Below are 21,375 nucleotides of genomic sequence, written 5' to 3' on the forward strand. Positions count from 1 at the left end.
GCTGCTGCCAGGAGGGCTGGACAGAGAAGTACAGGATCTGGTGGAGGAGACCTGTCCTCTCTGCTGAGACCAGGTGGGGGCAGAGACGGGGCGTGGGCCACATGAAAAGGCTTGGAGGGCCGGATCCGGCCCGTGGGCCTTGCGTTTGACACCTGTGCTAAAGCCATGTGGTGTTGTACTCTGAAGAGGATGGTGGATTTCCAAGAAAATCTGGACGTGGGCTTTAATTGTTAAAGGATTTCCTGCTGTGATGAAAGGACACTTTTTTTACATCCATAATATTTATTTCATAAAAACAAAAAGAAAATGACTACCTACTTTTTACTTTCTCCTTTAGCTGACCACACACAACCATAAGCAGTCACCTTACATCCACATATGATGTCATCACTAACAATCCTCCTGCTGTTCTGAGCTCCTCTGTGCTGCATTATGCAGACAGCTGTCTGGTGCAGACAAAAGTAATGCTGCAGTTCCTTTATCTGTGTGTAGTCCTCGGTAACCTGGGCTAGCTTTTATTATACTATAACCTGATCTATTGTACTACAAATTCTGAGGTTTAACAATACATCTACACAATTCTGTGTATCATAGATTATATTTTATAAGCGAAAGAACCGACGTCAGTAAAAACATAAGCAACTTGAAATAGATATAAATGACCGCTTGAAATAATGAACTTTGCCTGTTATAACCCAGCACATCGTCAAAGTTAAACCACAGCTGTAAGCCTAGGCTCATTTCTCATTGTTGGCCATTTAACTGCACATTTCTCTGCCAAAGGGTTAAATGTGTGTTACCTCCATCTGGCAAGAAAGAAGCCTGGAAAATGGATAGGAGAAAGGGAGGTTGGCGTCCCTTCCCCCACAGACTGCGGGGGAGGGGTGGGAGAGGAAATCAGATACAGCCTCTGTTGAGCACAGAAGAGCTACAGATCTGTAGTCTGGTTCTAGGTTCACATGTGTACGTGAAAGTTGCCATTTTGGTTGCTGCGGTTCTGTTGTGTGTGGTTTTAAATCTCAGAGTGCACATACTTGTAGGTGTTGCAACAAGCACGATGGATACAAAACAAAAAAAAATGCTAATTTCCACAGCCATTATTGTGCTTCTGGGACTTGCTGCAATCTATTTACTTATTGCAATTTAGTACATGCAAGATACAATTTTATATCACATTAATATTTTGGTAGATGACCAAAAAAAAATTCTATTTAAATTGGAGACATTTATGAAGGTAGCAGACTGCGAATTTTGAAAATTGAGAAAAATAAATAAATAGCCAATTGGGATTGATTTAATAGCACTAGATTCTTTGTGAAAATATACTGATCATCATTGGTTGCTATGGATGCTGGACTTTGGTGTGATTGTGCCTGCACTGGAGGGACAAGCTGGATTCAATCTATAAAGCCGCTTCCAGTCTGTGACATAGCTCCGAGCCCCACTGCCAGACTACATATAAGAGGAGGAAAAATCTCTGTACAATGCAATGAAAATGTTATATTTGAAGGCCCTTTTCAGGTCTCCAGTTCAATAAGGAAATCTGTGATGAGATCCCATACTGAATCAGAGCTGTACATTATGTGACATCCGTGTGCCTTAATCTTTATTTTTTCCTGCATATAAATACCAGCGATTTCCAGACCCATATTAGATCTCCAGAAAAGGACTTATACCGATCCCATGTTTCTTTTTACCCGACCGGTCTCTGAGGTAATTGGGTGTAAAGGGATGCTAGGCCACTTACATCTGGACACCCATAGACCAACATGGAGCTTCTCATCAGATCAACCTGAAAAACTGACAGGCGGACCTGATATGCCCCCTTCGCACGAGTGGTCCTAAGAAATAGCTTGAGATTTATGGTCGCATGCATATCCTTTTTAAAATACAAATATGTTTTTTTTTTTGGCACAGCATCAAAAATCCTATTTCTAAATTAAAATGAATTCTGAAATTGGGTGCACCTTGAATGAAAGGGAGAACGCACTGTGCATGTGTAGGTTTGTGAACAAAGGAGAGAACTGGTTCCTGGTATGCTGGCGGAGCGCTCAACTGGCAAGGTGTTCCAGTTTTAATGCCAGGACAGGGTGGATCTGCCAGGATGGTAAATTTAGGACTAGGCTTAGCAAAGATGAGCCTACAGCTATGGCCTCGTACACACGATAGGTTAACCAGAGGACAATGGTCTGATGGACCGTTTTCATCGGTCAAAACCGATCGTGTGTGGGCCCCATAGGTTATTTAACCATAGGTTAAAAAAAAGCCAACTTGCTTTAAAATTAACCTATGGAATCCTAACCGATGGAAAAAAACGATCGTTAGTAGGCACGTCCATTGGTTAAAAACCCACGCATGCTCAGAATCAAGTCGACGCATGCTTGGAAGCATTGAACTTCGTTTTTTTTAGCACGTCGTTGTGTTTTACGTCACCGCGTTCTGACACGATCGTTTTTTTAACTGATGGTGTGTAGGCACGACGGACCATCAGTCAGCTTCATAGGTTAACCTAGGACAACGGTCCTTCAGACTGTTGTCCTCTGGTTAACCTATCGTGTGTACGAGGCCTATGTCATCAAAAACGAAACTTCATCTTTCTAAGTTGGACAATGTATTTTACACTACTGAGGTCTTGACTGAACAGTCATTTTTTTAAAAGATGAACTTTGCCTTTAACACTGAACAGGGCTGTGCTTCAAATGGTCTGTAGAACAGACTAAGGCCCCGTACAGACGAGCGGACAGTCTGATGAAAACGGTCCGCCGGACCGTTTTCATTGGACATGTCCGCTGCCGGATTTTGGTCTGATGGTTGTACACACCATCAAACCAAAATCCCCACGGACAGGATACGCGGTGACGTGCGCGACCCTGGAAGGGCAATGCTTCCACGCATGCGTCAAATTACTTTGACGCATGCGAGGGCTTTCGGCCAAGCGGACATGTCCAGTAAGTCGTACAGACGACCGAACATGTCCGACGGACAGGCTTCCAGCGGACATGTTTCTTAGCATGCTAAGAAATATTTGTCCGCTGGAAACCTGTCCGATCCGCCGCAAAATTGTCCGGTCGGACGTACAGACGACCGAACATGTCCGCTGAAACTGGTCTGCGGACCAGTTTTAGCAGACACGTTCGTTCGTGTGTACGAGGCCTTAGGCCGAGTACTCACGAGCATACATGTCCGATGAAACCGGTCCGCGGACCGTTTTCATCGGACATGTCTGCCCGGGGATTGCTGTTCGATGGCTGTACACACCATCGAACAGAGGTCCGCGCGTAAACAATACGCGGGGCGTGTCCGCGGTGTCGATGACGCGGTGTCGCCGCGACAATGACCCGGCAACGTGGGCGGCCTGCCTTTAAAATGCTTCCACGCATGCGTCGAAGTCATTCGACGCATGCGAGGGATGGCGGGCGGCAGGACATGTACGGTAGGTCTGTACAGACGACCGTACATGTCCGGGCGGACAGGTTTCCAGCGGACTGTTTTAAAGCAAGTCCAGGAAACAGTTGTCCGCTGGAAACCTGTCCGATCCACCCGGGCCTACACACGGCCAAACATGTCTGCTGAAACTGGTCCGCGGACCAGTTTCAGCAGACATGTTTGGTCGTGAGTACAGGGCCTCAGACTTTCGAGAAGAGAGGAACACTTGCACTTCTACAAAAAACTCATGATCACAAACCACAGGTACCAGAGTGCATTGCGACTGCAACGTGGAGGTGTAAATTGGCCCAATAGGGACTTGTCTTGCATTGGGAGTGCACTGTGCAGGGCTGTCCAGTGCGATCCCAACAAACTTGGTGTTAATAAGCCCCAAGTGGTGCCTAAGGCTCTTTTTACACTTGTGCGACTTGTCATGCAATTTTGGACATCAAAGATGCATGACAAGTCGGTCCCCATGCTTGCCAATGATAACAATACATGTGCGACAAAGTTGCAGCAACTTCAAAGTAGTTCATGCACTACTTTGGTCCACCTTTCATGCAACTTGGAGGGCCATATACTTCAATTGTAACCCTCAATAGGTGCATGACAATTGTACCTGAATTTTATATAATGAAACAGTTTTCCATTATCACTGGTCAAAGCCAAAGTTGCACATTAAGGTTGGATGGAGCCTTATAGTTTTAAAAGTTTATAAAATTATCTTTTATTTAAAGAATACTTCTTTCATCAATTATCATACTTTTAGGGGGGCTACGTGTCATACCAGCTTCCTGATAGTGACACTGGCTGTCTACCACAGTGGGAGATACTTGTAGTTCATTCATTCATAAAACTCTGAATGAATGAGGCGGCTGTGTGGGCGGAGCCCCACACAGCCATGCTGTTTTTAGAAAATGACAGCGAATGCAGGGAAAGGATCCCCTTCCTCCTGTCACAATGGGGGATCGGGTCAGGGTGAATAGGGGTCTAACAATGAACAGGTTACTAAAGGTGAAATTATCCTATATCCAATTAAGCTCTTTGGCACTTTTCAGGGGGGGAGAAGATATTTGCTCCCACTTCCGGCAAAAGATCGCTGCAATATCCACGGTGATCTACGCCATGTCCTGCATCTGCTCCGTCCTCCCTGCTGTCTCCTGGAAGACACGCAGGTCCCAAAGAACAGGTCATAATGTGCAGTGCGACTCGCGCATACGCAGTAGGGCAACAGGCTGTGAAGCCACTAGGCTTACTTAAGATGCCGTCCACAGGGAGCCGTTGGTCGGGTCGGCTTCAGGTGAGGACACTGCGGGCGCCCTGGACAGGTAAGTTTCCTTATTTTAAAAGTCATTAGCTGCAGTATTTGTAGCTGCTGACTTTTAATATTTTGGGGGCGGAACTCTATATTAATGCATTCTATGCATTAAGATAAAAAGCCTTCTGTGTGCAGCAGCCGACCCTTAGCCCCCCATTACTTAGCTGAGCCCCATCTCTATCCACGACCCCCGTGGCTGTCCGGAACTCTCCCTCCTGATTAGCTGAGACACAGCAGCAGTTGCTGTCAATTGAAGTCAGTAAGCCAAACAGGAGAGAGATAGGGGGGAGGGCCGAACTGCAGCTCTGTGTCTGAGGAGCTGCAGCTCGGCTCGGGTGCCCTCATAGCAAGCTGATAGCTGTGGGGGCATTCGACAGCAAGAAAGGGGCAGGAGCATCGAAGAGGGACCCAAGAAGAGGAGGATCCAGGCTGCCCTGTGCAAATCCACTGCAATAGAGCAGGCAAGGATGACATTTTTTTCTTTAAATAACAAGAGGCTTTACAATCACTTTAATCACAAGCTGATGGCTGCAGCAGCAGCCATCAGCTTGTACAGGTTTTGTTCAGCCAGCGACCAGCTTCAAAGCAAAAGCTATGTGGCAGCTCCATAGTTGCTGATCACTTTCACACAGCCGGCTGCGCACTTGTGCAAACGCAAGCCCAGGGTGTGCATGCAAACTGCAATCGCACCATATGTGTGACATATATACCTGCAAACATCAGAGTGAGAATAATAATTTTAGCACAAGAGCTACTAGCCAACTCTAAACTGATGAGCTGTAAAGGCTTTTAAAGCGTCACCTATGGGGATTTTTGGGCACCATCATTTTTGGTGATATCACGGGCACACACAATTTTAAGACATGGAATGTTTGGTATCTGTTTACTCAATGCAACCTTATCATTAAAGCGGATGTGCCACTAAAAAAATATATTAAAAGCCAGCAGCTACAAATACTGCAGCTGCTGACTTTTAATATAAGGACACTTACCTGTCCTGGAGTCCAGCGCCGTCCGCAGCAGATGACGAGCGATCGCTCGTCACCCTGCTGCTCCCCCCTCCATCCACGGTGAGGGAACCAGGAAGTGAAGCGCACCGGCTTCACTGCCCGGTTCCCTACGGCGCATGCGCGAGTCGCGCTGCGCCCGCCGATTGGCTCCCCCTGTGTGCTGGGAGCCGAGTGTTCCCAGCATACAACGGGGGACGGACGGGAAGTAAGGAAAAAACCCGTCTTTTGCCTGCATCGTAGGGCCGGAAGTGGGTGCAGATACCTGTCTGTAGACAGGTATCTGCACCCCCCTCCCCCCTGAAAGGTGTCAAATGCGACACCGGAGGGAGGGAGGGTTCCGATCAGCGGGACTTCACTTTAGAGTGGAGATCCGCTTTAATATTTTAACCAAAATTGGGTATTATATGGTGTGGTTTTACTAAAATTCATTTTATTATATTTTTTCCTGAAAATTTGTGTTTAATAAACAGTGGCGCAAATATGACTCAAAAATTTGCAACTATCACCTTTTTATTCTACAGGGCCTCTGATTTAAGAAAATATATAATGTGCTGGGGGTTTAATTTTTACATGTATGCGAAAAAGAAAAGAAAATTGCTCTGGAGCCGAACAGGTTAAAGCTGGCCATCAGTGGATCAAAATTTCAGGAGGGAATTTTGATATGATGGCACAGCGTGCAGGATTGCCGCATCCACCTCAAATGTGTGGATGGCGGAATTGGTCGAGTTTTTGTACAGCTCGCTGACTGAATAAAAAAAAAAAACGAAGCCATGCATGGCAAGCTTTAGTGTGGCCATACATGGATCAAAAGCAGCCGACTTTTGATCCGTGTATAGGCAGAAGATGATCTACCGATTGCCTTCTGTACAACCAGCCTGTGGGTTTTTTCCCCCCAAACAATCAGTGCTCCCTGCCATCAGAACACAATAGCACAGTGGGAGTGATTTCCCCCATCTACGTCAAATGTGTGGCTGTATGCTGGTTGAACAAAAAAATGATTACTGTATGGCTAGCTTTAGTGGCAAATTCCTGGCTACGTACCATTGTATTTCAACAGATGGGAGTTGCCCGCATTTGCACAGCAAAAGGTGTGGCTGATTTGTAAATAAATACAAGCACAATGCTAACACAATGCCAATACATTTCCAGTCTAAAAGCCGAATCTGAGCTGTATTCACTATACCCGTATATTCCAATACACAAAACCATGTGACAAATTTTACATTCGTCCACCACCCTTATCTGATTAAAGGCAATCCACAAAGCTGTAACCAGTTGTACAACTTTGTTCTTAAAATAAACTAATCTTTTACATAGATCTCTTATTGTGATTCAACTGACTGCACCATTTTTATTTTATCTTTTTTACGTATGTGCATTAATAGACATTTAGGAGGCCTCCCAAACCAGGACTACTGTGCATATATAGTCCAATGAACTCTATAGGAGTGCAAGATCGTGGGGGCCATAATAAGCCATCAAAGATTAGGGAGCCGCTCTGGATTTTTGCAGAAAACTGTATTTGAATGTGTTTACCATGCTTGGTAGTGGGATCTTTTTAAAAAATAAACTATAATACTTATATAAAAATGGAGGGGAGGGTTTTCTCTTTGGAGCAGCTCTCCTCCATTAGTGACATACCCGAGGACTGCTCCATGCCCGCTCTCCGCCCCCTCTCGGATGAAAAAAAAGTATCAGTGAAGCATCGGGAGCATTTGCGTGAGTACAAGTACTTGCGCAAATGCTCAGTATCGGTATCAGGACAACACTATTGCAAACACAATTTAAACTGCAGATATATTTGTGTGCATGTGAAAAACGCACAAAGAAAAAAAAAAGAAACGTAATTACAGAAAAAGTAGTCAATGGAAGTGAGCAGAAACCAGCATGATATTGATCATAAATGATAAGGCACCAACATCCCTGAATCGGAAAATAATGAATGTACAGGATTTGGGATTTTAAGGGTGCTAAGTACAAAATTTCACTCAGAAGAATATATATATATATATATATATAAATAAAAATAAAAGAATAGAAAAGTATTTATTGATAACAACATTCTAAAAGTTGTGGGTATACACCTACTCCCAAATGACGATGAACTACTATATTCATGTACAGATTGATGTAGCGTCCATATTTTCAACAGTTTCGCCTATAAAGCTTCTTCAGGATTGGACTCAAACTGCACTTTTGTTGTATTTGTAGAAACAATGATTATCCAGCTCAATATATAGCATGGAGATATAAATATTGAAATGGTTCCTCCCAGAGTACTGCACGACCCCTTCACCCAACTCCATCCAAGGAATTGCCAAATCTCCCATAGGGAGGGATGTATTTTATATCACTTAGGTAAGGGTTTCATAAAGTGCCTCACTCCTAACTTTAAATTATATAAACACAATGGGAGCTCCTGCAAATGCTGGGACTGGGGTGTGTAATCTTATATCATCCAGGTGCATTAATCCAAAAACCTATAGATAGATCCTGGCCACTTTTGCCCAGATGCCCCTCCAGGGGCTACTAATGGTTCCGCTCCAAAGAAAAAACGTTTAAAAAAGAACAAATTCCAAGGAAAACGGCCCAAAACTCCTACACCTATATTGAATGTCCCAGTCGGGCGTGAGCTCCCAAACACTTCCCTACAGAAAAAGTAGGTTTTCAAATGTTATGTTAATAAAAGTACTGTATACGTAATGCTATTTTGCTAATGCACGGGAAAATAGGAAATGATTAATTGCTTTTACGTTTTCCAGAACCCATCAGCATGAACACTCTAAGGGCCTGTGTCTATATCAGTTCAACATCAGTTTCAGATTCTTTAGACCAGGTTTTGCATTTTAGACTTGTACTGAAATACAGTTTGAAAAAGCCTAAGTATTCCCATACACATCACTTATGATAGCCTTAAAGTGACACTGGGTCGAACAAAATGAAACAAGAACCTGTCAGGAGAACAGCTTCATATATGTCAGTCCATCTCTGAAAACTTAATAGCTTTATTTCTCCCAAACGCTGATCCAAACACCCCCCCCTCACAAAAAAAGGATCCCCCTTTCATCATCAATCACATGATTGAACCACATGACTAGTGGATGATGACTATTTTACAGGCACAGGGAGAGATCTGCTACAGTGCAAAGCTTTAGTAAATGTGCCAGCATGTATAAAGCAGTTTTATGTATGGGTTAATTTCTTTCTCCAGCTCTTAACAGGGTAACTTAAAGTTGTAGAATACCCTTATTTCTATACCCTGTATGGCTTGGGAGATATTCACTTTGCATGCAGCCGCCGACGTCAGCAACACATGCACTGTGAATGCCCGGCTGAAGGTCCGGACCTTGCCGGGAAGAAGACGCATGCGTGGGAGTGACGTCATCGTGGCTCTGACCACTCACAGCACCAGAGCCGCGAACCCGGAAGAAACGTTGAGGGCAAAATGTCAGCTCCCTCGGTGTGGACCGGGCTGCGATATGGGCACCTGGTTCTAAGGTAAGTATTTCATAATGAGCTAGAATGCAGTGCAGGGTTTTTATTTGTTTACATGTGCAGGTACACAACAGCTCATGCAGCAAAAAAAAAAAAAAAAAAAAAGCTGCTTTTACAGACACTTAGATAGTATTTTTTTAACCACAGTATAAATAAAACAAAAAGCTGGAACAAACCTTTGAGCTCTTGTGAGCACTAGGGGGTTGGGGGTTCTGCCTGTCCGAGGTAATGCCTGAAAAGCCATAGTGTGCATGGACACATTGGCTAACATGAAGGGGAGTTTCTATGGCGAACAAAATAAGAGCTCAAAAGCCCATGGGAGCCTCTTCTTTGAGCTGCATTGTGCATGAGCCCTAAAATGCAGAGGTGCTCACAAGCAATAAAGAGAGCATACACCAGGGGTGCTTTGCAACAAATGATTAACTGTTCCCATTTCTGTAGAAAAAAAAAACAATCCTTTCACCCCGATATATGTATACTGGGGGGTTCTGGAGCGCTCTCATCAAAAACAATTCCTCAGGTATTTTATTATTCTTTGCCAGGAAAACTATGGTGAGAGATTTGTTCCCATCAATATCAGGAAGAATCTGATTAATCAGGTACTACTGCTTTATAAACGAACATATGAAGCAAAGGGAAGTCCTCACAATTTTGATAAAGTATGGGGACAGTGGGTGGGTGCATTTGGAACTTGCAAATTGCCAGAACTTTGAGTCTCACTCCCTCTGCCTGTGAAATATTACTGCAGGGGAGCCCAACCTTTCGAAGAGCGGGGGCTACTTAAGCGACTTGGTAACCGGTCACGGGCTACAATAAGCGGAGCAGGTTCCCACGCTACTCTGTAGAGCACACTCAAGTATTTTTTTAGCACATCAGATTGGAGGTAGGTATTTGTAAATAGACACAAATCCATTTAGATCTGCCACTCCATAGAGGTGAATGGAGGGTCCGATTGGGTCAGACTGACCGCGTGAAAGGGGCCTGAGGGGCACCGTGGGTTCACCTGTGGCTTTCCTGCAGGTTAGATGCACTTTGCCGTAGGCTTCTAATTATATCCTTTAGGTGTGGTGCACTTTCAGAAAGCTCAACAAACTCACAGGTAACAGAAGTCTATGCCTCAGTGCAGGTAACCCGCAGGTGCACTGATCTGCACCTGCGCATCCGTTTGAAAGCAGCCCAAGTAACCCCTGCAAAACACATGCTCACACTGTGATTTTAGTAATAAACTTACCTTTAATAACAGCATTCTATTCCATCGAAGAGCAGGAGGTCGTGGGCCACATCCGAGGGCTCCGCGGGCCACATCAGAGGGCTCCGCGGGCCACTGGTTGGGCACCCCTGTATTACTGTGTTAAGATGCTGTATCATATTTAGGTGCCAAAGGACTTCCTCCCTTTGGTATGTGGAAAAACACAAAGACCTGCGATCATATACGCAACCTTTGACTAAATGTGTTTATTGTGGAGACTTTCTTCGCAGACCACTACATCAGTTTTTTTATTCTTAAGGTTTAATCGTTTTATTACTTGGTTTTTCTACATGTGTATTTTAAGATCTGAGATCATACCAACATTCTGTGGAATCCTAGATCTATAACAGCACGTGGACTGTTTCAGACCATCAGATTCTTTTAAGAATATTACTACATTCTCCTGTACAAGGTTTGATATAGGTACAATCTATCTATTCTTTTTGTATGGGACATACTGCGACAATAAACACTGTACTGTTATCATTTATATATGTATAATAAAAATGAAGTTTAAAAAAAATTCAAATAAAAAACACACAACACAATATCGCTCAAGTTAGAGAAAATTTGCAAACGTTCTACTGATCCCAGTGACAGTGAACATTTCTCTAATTCCCCAGAGAAATCTGCTTATACATGACCAAATCTTTAGCTGCCACACTTCTTGAAATACACACAGAAAGCACTCCCACCACTCAAGAGCTTGCCCAATCCCTGTATTCGCCTTTATATTATACGTAAGGTATAACTGGTATTTAAAGTAGAACTAAAAGGCAATTTGTTTCTTTCATTTTGGCTAGTATAAGGGACAGTTCTAACCCCGTTCAAAGCTGTTTTATGCCATCTGTATCCTATTGGGGGGGATTTCATTTCACTTCCTGTCCCACAATCAAAACAGGAAGTTAGAGAAAATTCTTCCAAAGTAAGGGTACCCAGTTTGTCATAAAGGTTCTCAGTGGAAGATTCCTCTCTATTGTTGTTCTGGGGACAAACCAAAATTTGGGATTCTCTTTCACTTGTAGCTGTAAACAGAACAAATAGAGAGAGTGAATCTTGGGGAAAGAATAGCATTAACCCCCGCTAGCGGCTGAAAAGGGGTTAATACCGCTGGCAATGCCCCTCTGCACAGGCACATTGCGGTGTCCCATTGGGAATGAGCAGTATACACACCGCTCCAAAGATGCTGCTTGCAGGAGATTTTTTTTTCTCCCGCCGGCGTATCGCCTCAGTGTGAAAACCCTCTGGCTTTCACATTGAGAATGCTGGGGCAGAAGTATTTCAGGCGTTATTTATGCGCTATTTTTAGCGCTAAAACGCCTGAAATATGCCACAGTGTGAAAGGGGCCTAAGCACTATTCTCTTTGCCAAATTCAGAATTTCAGCAGATTTTATTTTCTACTGAGTCACCATACCATTGTGTTGCTAGTTTCAGTAGAGTGTGAGAGAAGGGGACATCAATGGCTTAAATAATTTAAAACGCAATAACATGTGGATATCAGAAAAAAGAACATTATGTCACAAAACTATCACATTATGCAGTTTCTTGTACCTGTAGGTGCCTCAGTGCTGTCCATGATCTACGTCTGATTTAGGTGGAGCTGGAAAACGTTTTGTAAAAAAAAAGAGAGAGTTTTGACTGATACACATGTATACACCACAACAATACTTTGATACGATAGATCAGGGGTAGGCAACCTCGGCCCTCCAGCTTGAAACTACAAGTCCCACGAGACATTGCAAGACCCTGACAATCAGAGGCATGACTCCTAGAGGCAGAGGCATGATGGGATTTGTAGTTTCACCACAGCTGGAGTGCCGAGGTTGCCTACCCCTGCGATAAATAACAGATATATGAAAACATGTCTTCCATCAACATAGCTAAGAACAAACTGCAGGACGTAGTGCTACAGCAGATAACTTCAGACATTAACGCTTTTGCTATGCAATTCACAAACAGGGCTTAACGGGAGACAGTTCACTGACATATTACTGAACAAGACCAGTCACCATTCCCATCCCACAAAGCCATAAACCAATTAAAACGAAATTCAGAGAGCTCAGCACGACCAGGTTCACTGATCTCATTTACATGGGTTAGGACAATGCAAACCTTGTCTAGCGATACTGAAAATGCTGTTCTCATTAGCATTTGTTTTGCAAACTTCTAGTGTCTTCACATAGCAGCATTAGCAACTCTATAGTCAAAGCTTTGAAATCTACTCTGTAGCCTGGAACTAAACTAGAAATAACTGGTAACCGATGACTAGGGCTGGGGAAAAAATCGATTTGAATCTTGAATCGAGTTGTGAGGGCAAATTGATGCAGATTTTGACCAAATCGATTTTTTTTTTCCAAAGGACCGGCGCTCCGCGGACTAGGCCGAAGCCGCGGCCTTGTCTAAAAAATACTGCCCGCAGCTCGCCGCGATCCTGTGAAAAGGCCGCAAGCGGCGTCTGGCCTCTTCCCAGGATCGCTGCGGGCAGGAAGTATTTAGGCGAGGCCGAAGTTTTTAGGCCTAGTTCCGCGGCCTTTTCCCAGGATCGCGGCGGACTAGGCTGAAGCCTCGCCTGAAAACTTAGGACTGGCGCGGGGTCCATCAGGAAAAAACAACTTGTTTCGAATCGCGAATCGATTTTTTTTTTTAAATCACTGATTTTTTGGGGGGCCAAAATCGCCCAGCTCTACCGATGACATTTATATTTTTCTCACTACAATTTCCTTGTAGTGAGACTAATATAAAATATACCTCTAATGCTCTGGTTTTTATTATAACAGGGTTGGGATCTTAGATACTATTAGGTAGAGTCAGGTACGTTCGCATAACTTTGCGGCGGCGTAGCTTAAGGAATTTAAGCTACGCCACCGTAAGTTAGCGAGGCAAGTACATGATTCACAATGTACTTGCCTGCTAAGTTACGTCGGCGTAGCCTGAATCGGCGGGCGTAAGGGCGCCTAATTCAAATGTGTTTGAGGAGGGGGGCGTGTTTTATGTTAATGGCGATTGACCTCACGTTTTTTACGTTTTTTTTAACTGTGCATGCGCCGGGCGCCTACATTTCCCAGTGTGCATTGCGGCTAAGTACACCGCACGGGCCTATTGATTTTGACGTGGACGTAAACGACGTAAATCCCGATTCACGGACGACTTACGCAAACTACGTAAAAAAATCGAATTTCGACGCGGGAACGGCGGCCATACTTGACATTACTATTCCAATAGAGCCTAGCTCTAACTTTACGCGGCCTATCTCTTACGTAAACGGCGTAAAAGTACTGCGTCGGCCGGGCGTACATTCGTGAATCGGCGTATCTCTTCATTTACATATTCTACGCCGACCTCAATGGAAGCGCCACCTAGCGGCCATCCAAAATATTGCAATCTAAGATAGGACGGCGCAAGCCGTCGTATCTTAGATATGTTTAAGCGTATCTCTGTTTGAGCATACGCTTAAACATAAGTCGGCGTAGATTCTGAGTTAGGTCGGCTTATCTACTGATAAGTCGGCATAACTCTTACTGAATCTACCTATATGTGGTCATTTAGCAAACATGATTTAAGCCCTGGTTCACACCAGTGCGATTTGACATGTCAAATCGGCAGCATTTGCTGGCAATGGCACCATCATAATCGGTGCGGCGATACACCAATTCCGAAAAGTAGTTTCTGTACTACCTTTTGTGATTTCGGCCCGCGATTTACATTGACATCTGTGCAGAAACTGCACAGACATGTCTCTGTAATCGCGGCCGAAATCGGGGCTGACAAGCGGGAGTAAAATCGTGCGATTTCAGCTGAACTCGCCCGGCTTCACTCCCGCAGCTCTGTGTGAACCTGGGCTAAATGCCAGTTTGGCAGACACTCCAATGCATTTATGCACAATATGGTATACCTCAATGGACATTACAGGTCCCATATGCTGGAAAACCCATACTGTACTCAAATCTTATCCAAGTACTATTTGTTCTATGTACAAGCAAAATAACATAAACACCATGTATTACATACATATTCGAGAACCAAAAAAATACATGCTAAATGGCTTGTCTGTGTTGGCATTAGGGAAAATTAACACCTATTTATTCCCCCCTCCCCCACAAAAAGTGTTACAGTATTTTGGTTAGAACAATTCTTGCAACTCAATGGCAATTTTGGCATAACAATATCACCCCTTCCTTACCTCAGGAGGGCAACAGCAAAATAAAAACACAAACAGACCAATTGTGATACAAAAACAATTGATATGTAAACTGCATTGGCAGCTACAACAAACTCTGCACCTCACAGACAATAAAGGGCAAATTTCCAGGAATTCGGGTTCAATAAGAAACAAATACTTTTAGTTTGGCTTCAATGCAGAGTAGCCCATACTTCACATGACACTAAATGCTGGCCATACACTCCACGAAAAATCGTTCGAACGAACTTTCGAAAAACGAAAGTTCTTTTGTGAGTGCAAACGATAGTGCCATCATGTAATGGCCGATAAATCGTTCAGTGGACATAAAAAAAAAATGTTTTTTTTTTTTTTTTTTTACATATACCTAGTGCAGAAAGTTCGGACGGGAAACACATTAACCTTCCGATTTATCGTTCGTTCGGCAGAAAATTTCCAAACTTGTCCTTCGTTTTTTCGGCTCAAAAACGTCCAAACGATTTTCGGTTTTGTGCCCATTAACTGGCCGAAAAACGAAAGATCTTTCTTTACGACCGATTTTCGGACCAATTTTCGTATAGTGTATGGCCAGTTCACACCACATGCAGTCCAGTGCATTTTTTTTTTTAAATCAAAAACTCATGGAAAGTAGGTTATATGGTTTTCAATGGCATAGTTCACACCAGTGCTTGCAGATCCGATGCGTTTCAGTTCCAGAAAAAAATATAGAACGTGCTGCATTTTTCCTGCACTAAACGCTGTAAAAAACATCCAAAAATGCACTGGAACACAAAGAACACACATGTCCTTATTTAGACCCCTTTCACACTGAGGAGTTTTTCAGGTGGTACAGCGCTAAAAATAGCGCTGCTATACCGCCTGAAAAACTCCTGCACTGCATACTCAATGTGAAAGCCCGAGGGCTTTCACACTGAGGCGATGCGCTGGCGGGAGAGAAAAAAATCTCCTGCCAGCAGCATCTTTGGAGCGGTGAGAAAAGCGGTATGTATACCGCTCCTTCCCATTTAAAACAATGGGAAACCGCTGCAATACCGCCCGCAATGCGCCTCTGGTATTAACCCTTTATCGGCCGCTAGCGGGGGTTAATACCGCACCGCTAGCGGCCGAATCCCGCGGCAAATCCAATAGTATAGCGCCGCTATTTTTAGCGGCGCTATACCGCCACCGCGCCTCCCGCCCCAGTGTGAAAGGCCTTAAAGTTAGGAAAAGAGGGGGGGGGGGGGGGGGGGGAATGCACTGAACTGTATTAAGGCCCCTTTCACACTGGGCAGGGAAGGTGCGGTGGTGGTATAGCGGCACGATTTTTGGTGCCGCTATACCGTGGTATTTACCGCGATATTCAATATACCCCCGCTAGCGGCCGAAAAAGGGTTAATACCGCCCGCAATGCGCCTCTGCAGAGGCACATTGCTGGCAGTATTACCATGGTTTCTCATTGATTTTAATAGGAAGGAGCGGTAAACACCCCACTCCTATACCGCTCCAAAGATGCTGCTTGCAGAAGATTTTTTTTCCCTCCCGCCAAAGCATCACCTCAGTGTGAAAGCCCTTGGGCTTTCACATTGAGAATGCTGGGGCAGGATTATTTCAGGCGTTATTTATGCGCTATTTTTAGCGCTAAAACGCCTGAAATACACCTCAGTGTGAAAGGGGCCTTAAAAACAGTATCCAGGCAGAAAAATATTAGAGCTCAAAAGCCTGTAGGAGCCGCTTCTTTGAGCTGCAGTGTGCATGAGCCCTTAATAGGGATGTAAAGGTTTATTTATTTTTAATAACAAACATACCTTACTTACCTCCACTGTGCAGTTCGTTTTGCACAGTGGCCACAATCCTCGCCTTCTGGGGTCCCTTGGCGGCTGTCTCAGCTGCTCCCCGCAAGAGCTAATCCCCCTCTGGGAAGCACTATCCCAAGGGGGTAAGCTTGCGGGCGCGCTCCCATGTGATACAGTCGGCGGCCATAGCCACCGAGTTTCTTACTCTGCCCTGCTCCCGGTGTGTCGCATCATTGATTTGATTAACAGCAGTGGGAGCCAATGGCTGCGCTGCTATCAATCATCCAATGAAGACAAGAGCTGGGGGAAAGCAACGCGGGATCGCGCCCACGGAGATTAGGGACTCCGGTAAGTAAAGGGAGGCCGGAGAGTGCTAGGTGTTTTTTCACCTTAATACATAGGATGCATTAAGGTGGAAAAACACAAAGCTTTACAACCCCTTTAAGGCCTCAGCTTACCAAGACATTTGAGCCAATTTCATGTTCCCAACTTTGTGTGAATAGTTTGAGGATGGCCCCTTCCTGTTCCAACATGACTGAGCACCAGTGCACAAAGTAAGGTCCATAAAGACAATGAGTTTGGGGTGGATGAACTTGACTGGCCTGCACAGAGTCCTGACCTCAACCCGATAGAACACCTTTGGGATGAATTAGAGCTGAGACTGCGTGCCAGGCAATTCTAGTCCAACACCAGTGCCTGATCTCACAAATGCGCTTTTGGGAGAATGGTCAACCATTTCCATGGACACACTACTACACCTTATAGACAGCCTTCCCAGAAAAGTTGAAGCTGTTATGCCAAGTTTGGATGCAGATCCTAGTAAGGGTGCAGATATTGTACTGCGAGGATATGTGGATCCTGGTAGGGGTGCAGACATTGTACTGTGAGGATATGTGGATCCCGGTATGGGTGCAGACATTGTACTGTGAGAATATGTGGATCCTGGTATGGGTGCAGACATTGTACTGTGAGAATATGTGGATCCCGGTATGGGTGCAGACATTGTACTGTGAGAATATGTGGATCCTGGTATGGGTGCAGACATTGTACTGTGAGGATATGTGGATCCTGGAAAGGGTGCTGTGAGGATATGTGGATCCTGGTATGGGTGCAGACATTGTACTGTGAGGATATGTGGATCCTGGTAGGGGTGCAGACATTGTACTGTGAGAATATGTGGATCCCGGTAAGGGTGCAGACATTGTACTGTGAGGATATGTGGATCCTGGTATGGGTGCAGACATTGTACTGTGAGGATATGTGGATCCCGGTATGGGTGCAGACATTGTACTGTGAGGATATGTGGATCCCGGTAAGGGTGCAGATATTGTACTGTGAGGATATGTGGATCCTGGTATGGGTGCAGATATTGTACTGTGAGAATATGTGGATCCTGGTATGGGTGCAGACATTGTACTGTGAGAATATGTGGATCCTGGTATGGGTGCAGACATTGTACTGTGAGAATATGTGGATCCTGGTATGGGTGCAGACATTGTACTGTGAGGATATGTGGATCCTGGTAGGGGTGCAGACATTGTACTGTGAGAATATGTGGATCCCGGTAAGGGTGCAGACATTGTACTGTGAGGATATGTGGATCCTGGTATGGGTGCAGATATTGTACTGCGAGGATATGTGGATCCCGGTATGGGTGCAGACATTGTACTGTGAGGATATGTGGATCCCGGTAAGGGTGCAGATATTGTACTGTGAGGATATGTGGATCCTGGTATGGGTGCAGACATTGTACTGTGAGAATATGTGGATCCTGGTATGGGTGCAGACATTGTACTGTGAGAATATGTGGATCCTGGTATGGGTGCAGATATTGTACTGTGAGAATATGTGGATCCTGGTAAGGGTGCAGACATTGTACTGTGAGGATATGTGGATCCCGGTAAGGGTGCAGATATTGTACTGTGAGAATATGTGGATCCCGGTATGGGTGCAGACATTGTACTGTGAGGATATGTGGATCCCGGTATGGGTGCAGACATTGTACTGCGAGGATATGTGGATCCTGGTAGGGGTGCAGACATTGTACTGTGAGAATATGTGGATCCCGGTAAGGGTGCAGATATTGTACTGTGAGGATATGTGGATCCTGGTATGGGTGCAGATATTGTACTGTGAGAATATGTGGATCCTGGTATGGGTGCAGACATTGTACTGTGAGGATATGTGGATCCTGGTATGGGTGCAGATATTGTACTGTGAGAATATGTGGATCCTGGTATGGATGCAGACACTGCACAATGAGGATATGTGGATCCCGGTATGGGTGCAGACATTGTACTGTGAGGATATGTGGATCCCGGTAAGGGTACAGACATTGTACTGAGAATATGTGGATCCCGGTATGGGTGCAGACATTGTACTGTGAGGATATGTGGATCCCGGTATGGGTGCAGACATTGTACTGTGAGGATATGTGGATCCCGGTAAGGGTGCAGATATTGTACTGTGAGAATATGTGGATCCCGGTAAGGGTGCAGACATTGTACTGTGAGAATATGTGGATCCTGGTATGGGTGCAGACATTGTACTGTGAGGATATGTGGATCCTGGTATGGGTGCAGACATTGTACTGTGAGAATATGTGGATCCCGGTATGGGTGCAGACATTGTACTGTGAGAATATGTGGATCTCGGTATGGGTGCAGATATTGTACTGTGAGGATATGTGGATCCCGGTAAGACCCCTTTCACACTGTGGCGCCCATAGCGTCAGTGGTAAAACGCCGCTATTTTTACCGCCGACGCTATGGGCGGATTTCGGCGCTTTCAACTCCCGCTAGCGTAGCGGCCGAGAAAGAGTTAAAACCGCCCGCAATGTGCTGCTGAAGCAGCGCATTGTGGGCGGTATAGTCGCGCTGTCCCATTGATTTCAATGGGCAGAAACAGTGGAGGAGCGGAAAACACGCTCCAAAGATGCGGCTAGCAGGACTTTTTTTTTTACCGTCCGGGTAGCGCAACGCTCTCGGACTTTCACACTGGAGACAATGTAGCAGCTGTTTAAGGGCAGTTTGCAGGCGCTATTTTTAACGCTATAGTGCCTGCAATACGCCCTCGGTGTTAAGGTGTCTAAGGGTGCAGACATTGTACTGTGGGGATATGTATTGATCCCCAGTGAACGTGCAGACATTGTACTATGGGGATATGTATAGAGATTCCCGGTGAGGGTGCAGACATTGTACTATGGGGATATGTATAGAGATCCCCGGTGAGGGTGCAGACATTGTACTATGGGGATATGTATAGAGGTCCCCGGTGAACGTGCAGACATTGTACTATGGGGATATGTATAGAGATCCCCGGTGAGGGTGCAGACATTGTACTATGGGGATATGTATAGAGATCCCCGGTGAGGGTGCAGACATTGTACTATGGGGATACGTATAGAGATCCCCGGTGAGGGTGCAGACATTGTACTATGGGGATACGTATAGAGATCCCCGGTGAGGGTGCAGACATTGTACTATGGGGATATATAGAGATCCCCGGTGAGGGTGCAGACATTGTACTATGGGGATATGTATAGAGATCCCCGGTGAGGGTGCAGACATTGTACTATGGGGATATATAGAGATCCCCGGTGAGGGTGCAGACATTGTACTATGGGGATATGTATAGAGGTCCCCGGTGAGGGTGCAGACATTGTACTATGGGGATATGTATAGAGATCCCCGGTGAGGGTGCAGACATTGTACTATGGGGATATGTATAGAGATCCCCGGTGAGGGTGCAGACATTGTACTATGGGGATACGTATAGAGATCCCCGGTGAGGGTGCAGACATTGTACTATGGGGATACGTATAGAGATCCCCGGTGAGGGTGCAGACATTGTACTATGGGGATATATAGAGATCCCCGGTGAGGGTGCAGACATTGTACTATGGGGATATGTATAGAGATCCCCGGTGAGGGTGCAGACATTGTACTATGGGGATATATAGAGATCCCCGGTGAGGGTGCAGACATTGTACTATGGGGATATGTATAGAGGTCCCCGGTGAGGGTGCAGACATTGTACTATGGGGATATGTATAGAGATCCCCGGTGAGGGTGCAGACATTGTACTATGGGGATATGTATAGAGATCCCCGGTGTGGGTGCAGACATTGTACTATAGATCACAGTTATGGGTTCAGACATTGTACTATAGATCACAGTTATGGGTTCAGACATTGTACTATAGATCACAGTTATGGGTTCAGACATTGGAGTGTAATCTTGCGGATGCTAGTGGTGAAGCCGGACCTATGACATGTGTCTGGGAGAATAACATCCATCCGTACGGTAGATCACCCCCTGTGTCCTCCCGGTGGGGCCCCGGTACCCGCATGCATGCTGCCATCGGCGGTCCTCCTATAACCCGCCCCCACCTGGCCCGCCATTGGCCGCTCCGGTGGTTATAGTGCAGCCATTGGCCGGCTTTCAGTCCTCTCTCTCCTTACAATGAGCCCCGGGAGCGGACACCGTCTCCCCCTATACTGTGTGCGGCGGGTGCAGGCGGAAGTGCCCCGTGTGTGCCACTCACCTTCTCGTGCGGAGACAGGCGACAACGCCGGCTAGACACAGCTGAGCACCACTACCGGGGAGCACGGTGCGCGCACACTAAACCCCGCCAAAAACAAGGACCAACGCGCCTGCGCGACTCCGCCCTTTACCGCTCACTCTAACCTCTTCCCCCTCCTTTTACTATTACTAGGACTGCACATTTCCTGTAATGCCCGCCGCCGTGGTCCGCACAGAATCAGGCCGTAGTACACTCATTCACCGAACAATACGAACCACAAAGCCCGCTCCCTCCCCCCATACAGTACACAGACGTTAGCTGTGAAACATTGATTGGCATCTTTTTCCACCAATCACAGGAAGGGCGGGGCGGAAAGGCGCTGGAAGGCTAAGACCGGTGGGCG

General features: G+C 45.6%; 1 protein-coding gene across 1 annotated transcript in view; it reads right to left on the bottom strand.

The window, feature by feature from the left end:
* The window catches only part of CBX5 (chromobox 5), a 43,681-nt gene extending 22,474 nt beyond the window's left edge, over positions 1-21,207 (bottom strand). The window contains exons 1-2 of the mRNA XM_040340744.1: positions 20,994-21,207; positions 12,051-12,099 (exon numbers count right to left, since the gene is read on the bottom strand). Of these exons, the coding sequence (XP_040196678.1) occupies positions 12,051-12,075 (25 nt within the window). The 5' untranslated portion in view covers positions 12,076-12,099; positions 20,994-21,207. The remainder of the gene's footprint in view (positions 1-12,050; positions 12,100-20,993) is intronic.
* Between the last annotated feature and the right edge of the window lie 168 nt (positions 21,208-21,375).

The sequence above is a fragment of the Rana temporaria genome, chromosome 2 (assembly GCF_905171775.1).
Source record: "Rana temporaria chromosome 2, aRanTem1.1, whole genome shotgun sequence".
Lineage (NCBI taxonomy): Eukaryota > Metazoa > Chordata > Amphibia > Anura > Ranidae > Rana > Rana temporaria.